Source organism: Varroa destructor, unplaced genomic scaffold, assembly GCF_002443255.2.
Source record: "Varroa destructor unplaced genomic scaffold, Vdes_3.0 BEIS01000005.1, whole genome shotgun sequence".
NCBI lineage: Eukaryota > Metazoa > Arthropoda > Arachnida > Mesostigmata > Varroidae > Varroa > Varroa destructor.
Window position 1 is genome coordinate 268,424 of NW_019211458.1, and position 13,431 is coordinate 281,854.

Sequence of the window (13,431 nt, forward strand, 5' to 3'; positions counted from 1 at the left end):
GCCGCTTCAAAATGTAATAGACCTAAAACAGAGTGGTCTTTTTGTCAAAATTTACCAACTCTGCCTATATAATATACTCCACGCTTTCTATAAGTAGACGTCAATAGCCTCTATTTTTTTACTTGATATTAATAACAGTACCAATTTCTAGTTTTTGTAATCGAAATTGTTCCGGAACTTATGTTTTTAGGCAAACTCTCAGCTATTTTTTTTCTATGGTAAACCCTAAGTACGTGTAGAGCTATCTAATAATATTCAGTTGTAGTTATATAATAATATACTTTCCTATGTTACGCAGAGTAGGTGCAATTCATTGGGTATATTTGACCCAATTTTAGGTTTTAGGACAAGCTCCAAATTAGACCTGATTAAATAATATCTTTAGTCCGGCAAAAATGTGTCGTTTTGTATTGCGAAACTACGTTGAAATTACTTAGATGCCGTAGATAGACGCCCAAGATGTATATTCATGAAGAATACAAATTTACAACAGATCAATAGAAGGGGGAAAGTGGGCACCGGACTTCACTGATCGAGTGATAGAGTAAAAATGTTTCTCCTTTTAACTAAAAAATATACTTTCAGATCTTCCTTGGACTATTGTATATCGGCATGAAGCTGAAAGTCCATATGCAATTAAACTACATAATCGTTCCGGGGAAGGACCGCATTCGTCGGCAGATGATGCCATCTTCACCGACATCGTCCAGGGTCTAGAAAGCGAATCTCGTTACGTTATCTGTGCTGCCCTGTCTATTGTAGAAGATAACAACCAGCATTTTGAAATGGATCCCGCGGCGTGCCAGTCTGTCAGCACCAAGGGACCCCGGCAAAGCCACAAAAACACAACTGAACATACACGACAGGTAGGTGTTTAATAATTTTCCGTTTTCAGTTTTTCATTCTAGTTGTACTAAAGACCTTAAATAGGACAGAGTATTCCCTTTTCGCAAAAATTACACGAAGAAGAAAAGACATGGTGATGAAAGCTAGGAACGCCGCGTCTACATTTTTTATGGCTATTTAAAACGTGTAAGTCACAAAGGCATACTGCCTTAGCTCAAAGATCTTCGAGTTAATAAGCCGCCATATAGGAAGTCAGTGTACATGAACCCTCCAATTCTACCACTGGTTGTATTCTACAAGACTTTAGAGAAGAAAGGGCATTTTACCAGCTATGACGCGATTGGTTTTAGTTGCTCTCGAAGGCAAACTAACTAGCGGCCTATACTGCTATATAAGACTTGGAAGACTGGGGATATTGAAGGAAAAACGAAATCAATATAGATGTAATAAAAAAACGCGTATGAATAAACGCCTTATTGTGGCATTTTGATTGATTTTACTGACACCATGCGAGGAAAAATCATGCATGACGCACATTGTCAATGAACCTCACAAGTACACTCTCTTTCTAATTCCAATTTGTTTGCCAAGCTGTTTTCAGTGTTGATAAAACCTTCAGTTAAGAGATTATACAATGAAGTAATCGTTCACTCGTGCACACGATTGTAGGTGTCATCCCTTTTCATGGCACCTGTCGTTGAGAAACGTCGGGTGTCGCAGCGGGTTACCACACAATTACTGGCCATGCGAGGAGGCCAACGGTCTATTTGGGTCCGCTGGAAGCTTAAGGTCACACAGTTAGCTGTCGGAAATACGACCCTCTACAGGACGCGCAGAAATGTATGTATGCATGTACAAGCAATTTAATTAATACAAGCAATTTAATTAATGTAAACATTAAACACTAGAGGACATTTTAGAAGCAAATTAGATTTTACTTTAATTATCGGAGTGCAGCTCAATCAACCGCAGCAGGTGACTAAGCCTCATTTCAGTTTTCTTTGGCCTATACGATAATGTCCTCTATCATGTAGAAGGAAATCCATCAACAAACACATCAAATCTTTGTGCATAAAATAACAATCGTAAGATGGGGAAAGTCATTTCCTGCTTGATTGCGTTTACTAAAGAGACAGTTAAGAACAAACATTTGTTGCAGGCCACTCTTCTGTAGGTGACCTCAGAGAAGAAAGATGGTTGAAACAGCATTATTATATCTTATGTAATTAGTTTCTATGCCTAGTAGATTTTTGTTTTTGGTTTTTTCCGAGTTCAGTTTAGAGTGTTACGACATCAAAAGATCTCTTTGTCTCGATGTTTTTTTTCAAATCGATTGCAACCTTTTAAATAGCTGTGTAGAACACAATTACCATTTTACCCCTCTACTTCTCTCTAGTTTTCCGGATTAGAACGGTATCTTGTTGTTAAACTATTGGAATCTTCTTCACGCTATATTTTAAGCAATTTAATAAGCGATTTTTAAGCGAAAGATTCAGTAACTTCATGAATTTTTCACGTATGCAAAAAAAAACCTCAAGCACGGTGGATTACGTGCAGCGTTAATAATGCCGATATGTTGAAGGACAAAAAAACGTTTTTAAATTTTTCGCGCGTTTAATTTCGTTCATTGCCTACCCCGCGTAGCAAACCGACTATTCAGCTGTTAGAATCTAAACGTCAAAGAGCATTTGTATTAATCATTACTAAACATTATTGGCTAAGATACTGTTTGGATCATATGCATCCCAGATTTGTCGCTGGCCGAATGAATTCGGCCATTTAAGCAACCATTAAAAACTTATAAGCATTTTTGTAGAGTAACAGCACACTGTGCTCCTCTTTGGAAACTCTCTTAAACTGCCTTAAAATTGTCGTCCACTGATAGGATCCGCTTTTATCTTTATATATAATGTTTACATCATTTTAATATATATATATATATTCACAAAGTGGGGCAAACATGTCTTAAATCTTTAGGGATCTTTATATTTGCTACTGTATTAACTAAGATGTAGTAAGCGAAGCCTCTCAAGCTGTCAAGCGACTTTGCCCTCCACTTCGTATGCGTCGAATTTTCAATTTAAAAGTTACCCTACTACTTTTAAGGGCTTTTCGTTAAGGGTAAACGATAGGGGTAAACATTGTGTATATATCTCAGATATCTGACACGCAATTAACTATTAGTATCATATTTAAGAAATACCATTTATCTCCTCATATATAAATCATTCATTATATATTTAACAAAAAGAGGCCCGTGTTCTTGGCCGAGTTACAACAGGGCGGTGACGACGAGTCAACAGCCAGCCGCGAGTGGATCGTCCTCACACGGAAGATCGGCACAGGGAACTTCAGTGAGGTTCGAGTGAGCGACACATCTGGCCACTCTAAAAATGGAAATGTGTATAATTACACCGTATCATCACTGGCACCTGATACGGCATACGATTGCTGCCTTGTTCCTATCGACACGCTTGTGGAGGACACCATGGCGGATCGAACTGTCCCAGGTTCGCATGCGCAGTTACTGACCGAACAGAAGTTATATTGTTCTGTTAAAAAAAAAAAACGTCGCACGATGTCCTTACTATGTGTTTACATAGGTCATATCCAAAAGTAATATTGAATTATTAAGGCATCAGTTACAACAAAACCATTCAACTACCTACCTGCAGGTTGTTCGATTGTGTGTTCCTTAGGGGGTTTACGCGATATTCCAGTTCACCTGCAACTGTCAGTCGAGCAAACGCTAATGATGTGCAAGGAAATCGTCACGTTAGCCGACAACGTTAAACGACTTACGTCAGCCTCCGCCGCTGGCCTAGACGGACGTGCTCTAATTGTCGTAGTAGCCGCATCTGCATTCGTTACTGTCGTTGTTGTGGCTGCACTTTGTTTCTGTTGCTGTCCTGCTTCGAGGTAAAAATGATACCAAACAACATACAAGGTCAACGATCATTAAAAACAATGTAAATTACTAATCCTAATGTTATTACGCAGAATATGCTTAAAATAGAGGTAATACACGGTATATATATATATATCGAAATAAATATGCTTTCACATTTACAAAGTACTAGGAATATATCTTATTGTAACGCCAATGCCTTTGCAGGAACATCTTAAGGTGTTTCTCTGATGGTATCTCACAGGCTCCTTGCAAGTCAGCCTCCACTGATAAAGCATTTTCAGTAACTTCCGCCGAACAATTTGAAGGAAAGGACATAAGTGGCGGCACGTCAGGCGCCAATCGCAACAATAATAGGCTTCGAATGAACAATTCGTTTAATTCCACAAAGAACCTGGTGAATTTTATGGACGATGAACCTTCACAACTTAATAATACCTCAAACTTCATTAGCAATTCTAATGGCGGTAATACTAATAGTGCCCCTCAGCGACATGTGAATAGCGCAGCGTTAGTGACTGGCAGTGGGGCCATTGTTCCTTCAATCGATAACACCGTTCGACGTATTCCAATGAAACCACCCAATATACCGCTGCCACCTATACCAACTGAGGTAACACCAAGCTTCATAGATGTGGGTGGTATGTCATATAAGATGTGTCTACCTCCGGTACCACCTTCTCTGAGCTCAAAGTGTAAAAGTGAGACCTTTGACAATAAAATTGCCACTCTTGACGCAGGAAGGTAAGAACTCGCGAGCATTGAATCTTGAACATTACCTTTTTTTTTTTAGCGACCAATATAATTGACATACTTTGAACTAATTGTCACAATGCTGTTGAATTTGCTTATTGTATTTTGAAAACCAAAGTCACGTATGAGGTTTCGCAAAAAAAAAGTTTCAAGGGACATATTATTAAGTTCCCTGTAGAGAAATGCAGCAGGACAAAACGAACAGAATTTGTCTTGTTTGGCATCGCAGATTGACGTTGATGTACTCAGAATGGGAGGACATGCCGGTACATTCACAAGCGACGCAGCGGCCACGACGCTCTCGATCAGAGGTGCGAGCACCAGCTGCGCGTCCTTTTGCAAGTCTCGGCAATGTTTACGCTGCATCACATGAGGATCCCTTGCGACAAATGCGCTCTTTAGGTGGTAATCGCCCACAAATGATAGACAGTGACGGCGGAAGCTACAATGACACCTCTAGCGATGATGACAAAAAAATCCTTAACGCACAACCCCGAAAGGTATAAAGAACATGAAACTTTGAACATTTTAGGATACAACGTTGCAGCTACAGTATATATATATATGTATATATATATATATCATGCATACGGTAAGCGCCTTATATATTACGTTAAGCTTTTTTGAGGCTCTTTAGTTAATAGAACATGCGACTTTTTTTTGCCTCAACGAAGACTGTGTCAAAGTAACACTAAGACTGTACTAAGCTTAGCCAAAATTTTTTTGATAAAAAGAAGAAACTCCTTTAAAAATTAAATTTGATTTTTCTCGAAGTATGGCTCGCTCGAAATATGTTTTCGCAAGATACTGAAACATAAACTCCATTGAGCAAGACGTTTTATTGCAGATTCAACGTCATAAAACAACAATAAATTGGGCCAATGGTATGCCTTTTACTGAGGATGTGGATGGAAGCGGAGCTGTCGCCTACCTTGACGGCCGTAAGGTCCAAGTGTTCGGTTTGGGTGTTTCGAAAACGTTGCCTAAGTCCATATTGCGCAAAGGAGCGCGTCCACTTGCTCCTCATATTCAAACTCCAGGTCCGACAAGTGGACCCCGAGTAGCTGGAAGAAGTGCCGCTAGAACGCAGAGTCATCATTCAAGGTTTGCTTCTTCTTGCAAAACGTTGAACCTTCCTTGGGACGTGCTGATCAGCTGAGCAAACCATAGTTTTTTTAATCTATTTTTGAAATTTCTTTTCCATTAAATATCCCCGCCAAATTTATCAGGAGCATCAATATTTATGATTACCATAGTTATTTGTTATCACACAAGAGTTAATCTTGTTCACGTTCGGCTATGCGAAGTTTGTCACTTTATAATAAAAAGATTACACGTGCCATGATTCATCAACTTGACACTTCTTTGAAAAAACGTCATGTCACCATAGCTCACACTTTAACTGGGTACAGCACTTTCATGTAATTCCTTTATAGGTCCTTCAAAAAATTGGCTCGCTCCCCACCGATCGTTCGGAGATCATCGCAGGCTCAAAATCATCGACTTCACTTTTGTACTTTCGGGAAGGTGACGAATGCGCCTTGTACTGTTCGGGCAACCTGTAGTGCGTGTGCCGCTGAGTCACAATCGGTAACCTCAAACAGTGATAATTGTTCCTCTATGAAGCACCTTTGCGCCCACTCGTCAACGACATCGTCAGATTGCGACGTCTTCATTGAACACGTGTAATATAGAGTGTTATACAGCCATCACTTCTAATAATAGTTCCGGAGTAAACTTTCCCAACTTGACTGTAACAACGTCAGAGAGTTTTGATATGAAGTTCTTAAAAATTGCCCAACATTAATACCTATATCTTTTCCTCACATAAGAGAGATGTTGAGTTTAGTGTCCATTCGGTCGTATTCATATAGCTAAACGTATACGCCACTAAACTGGGGTTTGTTTTGCGCAAACCAACAGCATCCAACTTCCCGGCCCAGAAGTGTACTATTCCAGGGGTGATGACGGCGCGAAACTGCAAAGTGCCGTAAGAAACTATTTAGCCAAAGAAAGTAGAGCGCCGTGCCCGACTGTGTATTGGTGTATGACGTGCAGTATGCAAGCAAGGTCGGGACGCGCTTTTGGCTAGCATATGTGTACGGTATCCTTCTAAACGCTGTCGTTTCAAAGTTACACTTGGAGGAACACGAACCGTTCTTCCAGAGACGACCCTTAATCAAACCTTTTAAATAGATTATTTATGTTAGGTTTTCGTATAACTATCGATTATTGATATTGATGAATGAAAATGAAGTCTGTTCGCTGATACAGCTTACGTAATGGGGCTTAACAAGGTTATGAACGCGGCCATCGAAGATCATATTTTAACTGCTACCCTAAGCAACTAAGGAGATGGACATCGTCTACTTGCCAGGCAAAACAGGCTGGATGTTTATACGACCCATCGAATCGCCCCATCGAACTATAACTTTGCTGGTAGAACGCTTGCAATGCATAAACGGTTTAGACCGCAAAATCATAGTGAACTATTTGCTTCATGAGCATTAGTGTCGGTTCACACCTCTCCGCTAGATGTGGACTTCGAGCTGAGGTGTATGGATTTGAATAACTATCAGTTTCACAAATGCACAAAAATAATTTTTGTTTGTCATTTCGAACAACTGTTATCAGAATAACTAAAAACGTTTTGTTTTGTATAGAGCCCGATACATATAATTAACGTGTCAAAGATGAGATTCTTTGATAGCATTAACTGGAAGGATGACAGTGTTCTTATTTTTCTCGAATAAGGATATTTTTTTAGAAAAAAAAAACGCCCCACGTGACAGGTGCTATATTTGGCCGTTTTGGTCATTCAGTAACTACTGCACAAGTTACACACGAACGTAGAATGAAAATCAGAGACATCTGCAAACATGACGACGATACTGAGAATGTAAGTAAACGATTATGATGCTAATAATAGTCTGACAAACGATTACCTGAAACAATCTAACTTAATTTAACTATAGAGACAGTGAATTTGAATATTTTGTTTAGAAACGTTTCTTTTTTTTTGCTACTGAACCTATGGCAACATCAGCAATAGAACCACTATAATAATGATAATAACAGCCTGATTCGTGGTGCCGTACGTGTTGTTGTTGTTGTTGTTGTTCTGAAGAGAAAAAGTCTAGGAGCTAGGAGCCGATTCGGTTGTTTCTATGATAGATCTGCGCGATACCCTGTCAAATTCCTATATATTTGCAATTAATCATAAAGTTTGTTGTATCTCGTGCGAGCATGCATGCATGCATGCATGCATACATACATTTTAGCTATAGAAAAAAAAAACCTAGTATTCGTTGGCACGGTACTTTTTTTCTATTCGAATACTGTATCGGTAAAGGCTCGACTGATAGATAATTTATCGTAAGCAGGCAAAGAACCAAAGTGAATGATCGAGGAATGACGACAATGTACATAAATGAGAGAGTTAAGAATAGTTCGATACGTTTTTTACGGCTGTTAAATGCTATTTTGATGTATGCTGATTCACGCAAGTGAGTCGTAGCGCCACAGGCCTTAAGCATGCTTGGGCGAGAAGTTTACCAAACGGTGGTAAGAGAACGTTGACAAAGTAAAAATTATTACGTCAAGTACGAAGGCACGCTTCAGAGCGAATGAGCAGTGTTTATTGTATATAATGGCTAATTATCAAGTGTGTATCATTTATGTACCATATAGGTAGCAGCGTAACTACGTTGTGTAAATAAAGACAAAGTGAATTATACTATTACGATAGTTCGGTGCCTCTTAAGTTCGATAGGAATTTGAATGAAGGAGGAAAGGTTATTATCTGCACATAGGTGGCGTTATTTGAAATAAGATTGGCGGGCTAAGACGTGGAGGCTATTTAGGTGCAGATAAGTGACACTTATCTATTATTTAACGTATAATGGGTTGATGATCTAATTATTCTAACTAGTTAGTTGAATCTGAGCCCTGGCTTAACGACTACTCGCATGGGACACACGGTGCAATAACTTTCGGGTGTCTAATATTGATAACCCAAAACTCACTTAAATCGGGCAAATTATGGGAGAGGGAAGATTTAAAAAGAAAATTGTTACGGAAGATGGCAGACTAGCGATTTCGCTATTTTTGTATACAGTTTTACTGCTTTAGGCATTCTCTCTACGTCTGAGTTTTCATCGAAGTTTAAGCATAAAAACGTGACGGGCAAGATTCGTTCAGAACATGTACTTAGAATTAAGTACATGTTAGAATTAACTTAGCCCATGTCTTCTTAATTTAATTAACACCTATGAATTATGTAATAATTGTAATTGTCAAAACATCATTTGATTGAATCAGGAGAAGTGTTCAGTTGCTGATAATAAAATAAAGAAAGAAAATGAAGACCAAAGTCCTTTTCTGAACAAGCAGACATGTTAACTAGCTGAGAAAAAAACAAGCTCAGTTTTGGAAGTTTTCTTACGCGAATCATATGAAAGGTCTAAGAAATTGAAGTTCTGCACGGTTTTCTATTTTATTCGTATACCAAAAAGTATTAGCGACAGATACGATCCTCAGACAGTATTTGTATCCCTGTACGCTCATGAATCTATATCATAGTTCGAAGCAGTTTGAGCATCTACGTGAGTTAAAACAAGGACTACACTTGAAAATGAACTTTGGACGAAAGAAACACTGACGATGTACTATACAGCGTGTTATGGTGAAACACATCTTTAACTCTCCATATTGAAAAAAAGATGGAATGTAATAAATCAGTTGAGCAGTCTTAGGGAATGTAAACGCAACTTCTGGCATAAAAGTTAAAACAGTTGGAATCATTCAGGACTGTTAACTTAATAACTAGGTGAACATCTTTGGCGGAACGGTTTGAAGCGCTGTCCCAAGTAAATAGCGTGTTCGAACACCGTCGTTACCACCGTTTCAGACATTACTTAACGATATACGTAGAATTTATGCATCAGCATCAACTGGATGCACCTCAGTAAACAATGCACTATATAATAAGGCCGAACATTCGCCTAAATGAATCTTACATTCGGGCCTCGGTCGATAGATGAGAACATAGACTTCTCTGCTGGCAGACAGGGTAAAATTTCCTTCTGAGAAGTGTTGTATCTTGAACGTGATGTCTGAGGCCACATCTAGGTAGTTCAAGTCATTCGCGCGCATATATACTACTGAAAAATGCATTATTTATAATTATTCTTGAGAGGCAAATTTAGTGCTAAAAAAATTCTACAGTGGCTCGTGCATATAATAAATAGCTGACTCTTTTATGAGCGCCTAGACAACGGTCTGCAGGCTGAAAGAGAAAAAAACCGCAAAATTAAATCCAGTATATAGATATAAAGACAAAATGGCAGGTAACAAAAAAAAAAAGAACATACACAATTTGTTGAATGAGAAGGACAGATATTACACACATCGTATTCTAATACGAAGAAATCAAAATATGAAATGAGAACTTGACGAGTTAAGTTTGCCGACCGTACCAAAGTGGAATAAATGCTCTGGGATTGGAAGGCATATGAAGATTTACCGAATGTTAGCAAATCTTCAACAGATATTTAACTTACTGAAAATTTATACTACTTGTAATCATTGTAAGAAATTAGAGCATCATCCGACGTGGTAACGAAACGAAAAATTTAGCGTATTCTGATAGAGGCGTGGAGAATTCTCACAATAGCTAAATAGTTAACCAAAATAGCATAGAACATTTTATGGTAATCGATATACTCCAGATTTAACTGGACGAAATTTGTATTATAATAATCATCAAAATTACTACGATACAAATAATACGACAACCGGACAAATGAAATGTCCGCGTTAGGTAAATAATGCACTTACATCTAGATATATGTGACAATTGTACGAATATCTTTTTATGGGCTTCAGGTACGGTAAGCCTGTATACCCAATTTGTAGGACAAACGCTATCGACATAGTGGTGCAATTACATAAATGAATAAGGACATGGCGGTAATTTCTGGTTGTTACGTTGTACATGTTTCTTAAGAATGTTTGAGTAATACATACTTTTACGTATGACCGGACATCACCAATTTGAAGCATATTCAATGCGAGCCCAGTGTCGAGTTCGGAACTTATGGCTGGACTTCATTTCGCCGTAACCTCTATCCGCTACTTCCCGATCCCACTCTTGAACTTTCATACTCCTCATTACCTGAACCAAAAGTAAGTTGTACGATGTATGCACTAGCAAAGAGGTCAACGATGTCTCACACAGTATTCCGGCTTCTCCTAACTATCTTCAACTTCACTGTTCTGGGGGGCGACTTTGAACCGTCATTGTAACATCTGCTTTACAAAGTAATGCAATTTGATACAATTCCACGAGCAATAGCCAACGGGCATGATGTCAAATGTTCAAAACATCAATTTTAAGTTCCAGCCTTCTAGATATAAAAGTGTAGAATTGAGAACTTGTGCTCCCTTCCCTTCCGAATAATGCTTCGCACGCCTACACACACAGATACGCTTATACATCTTAATCGCAATGAGCTCCTGTTCTTTTGTTTACATCTGTAATACGGAAATGGGTGGCTAGCTCCAAAATTGTAATGACTAGACAAGTGTGTAGCGTTTGAATGGGTAGAAAGAAAGATTGATTACAGAAGAGTCAGTAGGTACTTGGTATGTCATCGCGACGTCCTATAGGATGCATATTTAGCTGCAGAGGGCTTCGCTATAGGTACACTTATGTTTTGTGTTCGGCGGCTAGCGTGCAGCGCCAGCCGTGTACAGCGGGCACTTACAAAATGAAAGATGGAGCATGAGAAATTGCGACTAGTAACGGGGCCGGTATATGCATTTTTTGCTTACCTGACAAACACGATCCTGCCACTGACATAATCTGATCGCGGTATTACAAGCGTTCTTACGCAAGTGACCATGTAGGGCTACTAGATAACATTGGGACGATGATAGCGGAACTGACAAACGGTGATTTTAGAAAAGTTGCAGGAACAAAAATATAGCTTACAATTACTCCATCAATCAATATATGAAATAACTCGCTTTGCTAATGAACTAGTGTTGCCAAGTATAATATAAACGTAATGATAAGTACAATCGCCCGAACAGAAGCAAACGATTATCGAGCGGCTGATTAGACGGTATCAAACACCGGTGTGCCGAAGAACGGCCAATGTGAAGCTAATGAAAACGAGAAAGTCAAAGAGGCAAGCAAGAAGAAACACTTCGTCGACATAGGCTGTACACGGTGGGTACAAACAACAATACACGCAGGGTGGCCAACGCTCACTTAATATTAGCGACAGAAACGAGCTGCCGGAAGAAACTATGTTCAACCCATAATATTTTTAGAAAACATCACTACCAAACGGTCAGCTTTGTGATCTATCGAGAAAAAACAACTGCAGGCGTTCTGACATGGGACAAAACGAGCAACGTAGGGTCAAGCAGATATTTGGCGTTATTGTTCTAGTTTGCAAGCTTCATACGATCACCCCAATAAGCGCCAAACTATTGCTGCAGAGGCACACCTATCAGTTGAATGCAAAATCATATTGGATACTAATAAACTAGGTTCTCAGTGCATGTCTCCGCTAGAGGCTAAGCCTAACGCCTATCGTTGAATAGACTATGAAAGCTTGGAAACTCTACATTACTTTCGTTGTTGATCGACAAAGATCAGGCTTCCACATAAGCATGCTGAGATTACTACAAGGTGCATTGACCATAACTTGAATAAGTTATTTTTTTATGAGAACAATGCATGTGTTTCGCTTAGCAAAACCAGAGAGGAATCGCTACGCTAACGTGGGACTTTACCTATCATTTTCCAACTATAGCAGTACTCATTGAAATCACACTTTTCGTCGTCACTGATCCTGCATCGATACTTATTTTAATACTATGTATACAGTGACTAGTATGATGATAAATCATACCGTCAACGGGCATCTAGAACGAACTGGTAGAACGACTACATCATTACTTCTAGTATTCAATTTTCTTTGTTGATCTTATTACATTTTCATGGGCCAGAGACCTTAATATCTGAGTAGTTCCTCGAGTAATCGCTGACTTCGTGACGCTAAAATCCACAGGACTGATAAGGCCACTTTTAATATAGAAAATAAATGTAAACTGTTGAATCTCGCTTCTTGCAAATGTATTCAGATGTCGAGCTGTTTGATGGCGTCGCATTCGGTTAGTTGGAACTTTATGGCCTATCAAAAAGCTGATCTTTGGAAATGCCAGTAGAAAATGTTTTGATAAAGCCCGCAAACGTCGTCACGTATTCAGGGCCGTTTTTCGATTAGTGTGGTCAATAAAAAGTGATAAGTTATCTAACTGTAAGCGTTGGAACTCATACAGGCGTCGAAATGATACGTGAGCACTTCAGCGGGACACAGTACAAGCGTCGCGACGAAGCGCAGGCGTCAATCACAACATTATTATGACGATCGTAAACTAAGATTTCAAGCAGCATTTAGGATCTAATCTCTTAAATTATGTAAAAGTGTTGCTCACACTTTTGATCTAAGCTCTATTTTTCAGGCGGCAATTTATTTTAACGAAATAGTCAATATTCGCTTAGTGGGTGACCGATTAAGACACATAACAGTAACGTCCCTGTATTTTGTAGCCGCATTAAATCGATTTAAGCTATTTTCAGGTTTTTAGGGCTAGCTGTCAAATTTATGTATCGATAGGTAAGTGGTCGTGAGGAATTGATGCATAAATAATGTAGAGTTTGCGAAAAAAACGGCAAGGTTAGGTAATACTTAGGTAATAACTGCAGCCGATTAAATTTTACTGTAACACTGTTAATATTTTCAATTTTTCCTTATTTTTGACTTTCTAGAGCACACATGCTTATATCTTTGACAGTTGCCAATTAAATCTATAGAATTGGTCTGGCTAGTCAATAGAATGTGAAATGG

General features: G+C 38.9%; 1 protein-coding gene and 1 long non-coding RNA gene across 5 annotated transcripts in view; one reads left to right on the forward strand and one right to left on the reverse strand.

Moving 5' to 3' along the window:
* LOC111251864 (uncharacterized) overlaps window positions 1–8,254 on the forward strand; it is a 69,900-nt gene extending 61,646 nt beyond the window's left edge. The window contains exons 5-12 of the mRNA XM_022808943.2: window positions 586–866; window positions 1,516–1,686; window positions 3,128–3,356; window positions 3,546–3,765; window positions 3,962–4,498; window positions 4,737–5,007; window positions 5,355–5,611; window positions 5,944–8,254. Coding sequence (XP_022664678.1) covers window positions 586–866; window positions 1,516–1,686; window positions 3,128–3,356; window positions 3,546–3,765; window positions 3,962–4,498; window positions 4,737–5,007; window positions 5,355–5,611; window positions 5,944–6,196 — 2,219 coding nt within the window. The 3' untranslated portion in view covers window positions 6,197–8,254. The remainder of the gene's footprint in view (window positions 1–585; window positions 867–1,515; window positions 1,687–3,127; window positions 3,357–3,545; window positions 3,766–3,961; window positions 4,499–4,736; window positions 5,008–5,354; window positions 5,612–5,943) is intronic.
* Window positions 3,262–12,123, reverse strand: LOC111251865 (uncharacterized). 4 transcript variants are annotated; one of them, XR_015329008.1, is made up of 7 exons: window positions 12,025–12,123; window positions 11,342–11,451; window positions 10,535–10,682; window positions 9,526–9,669; window positions 5,439–6,485; window positions 3,516–3,755; window positions 3,262–3,398 (listed from the first exon to the last, which is right to left on the reverse strand). It is a non-coding gene; the product is annotated as an uncharacterized LOC111251865 (long non-coding RNA). The 4 variants fall into 4 exon arrangements; XR_015329010.1 differs by having other exon boundaries at window positions 5,439–6,258; window positions 11,859–12,105; XR_002673991.2 differs by having other exon boundaries at window positions 11,859–12,105.
* Window positions 12,124–13,431: the final 1,308 nt, after the last annotated feature.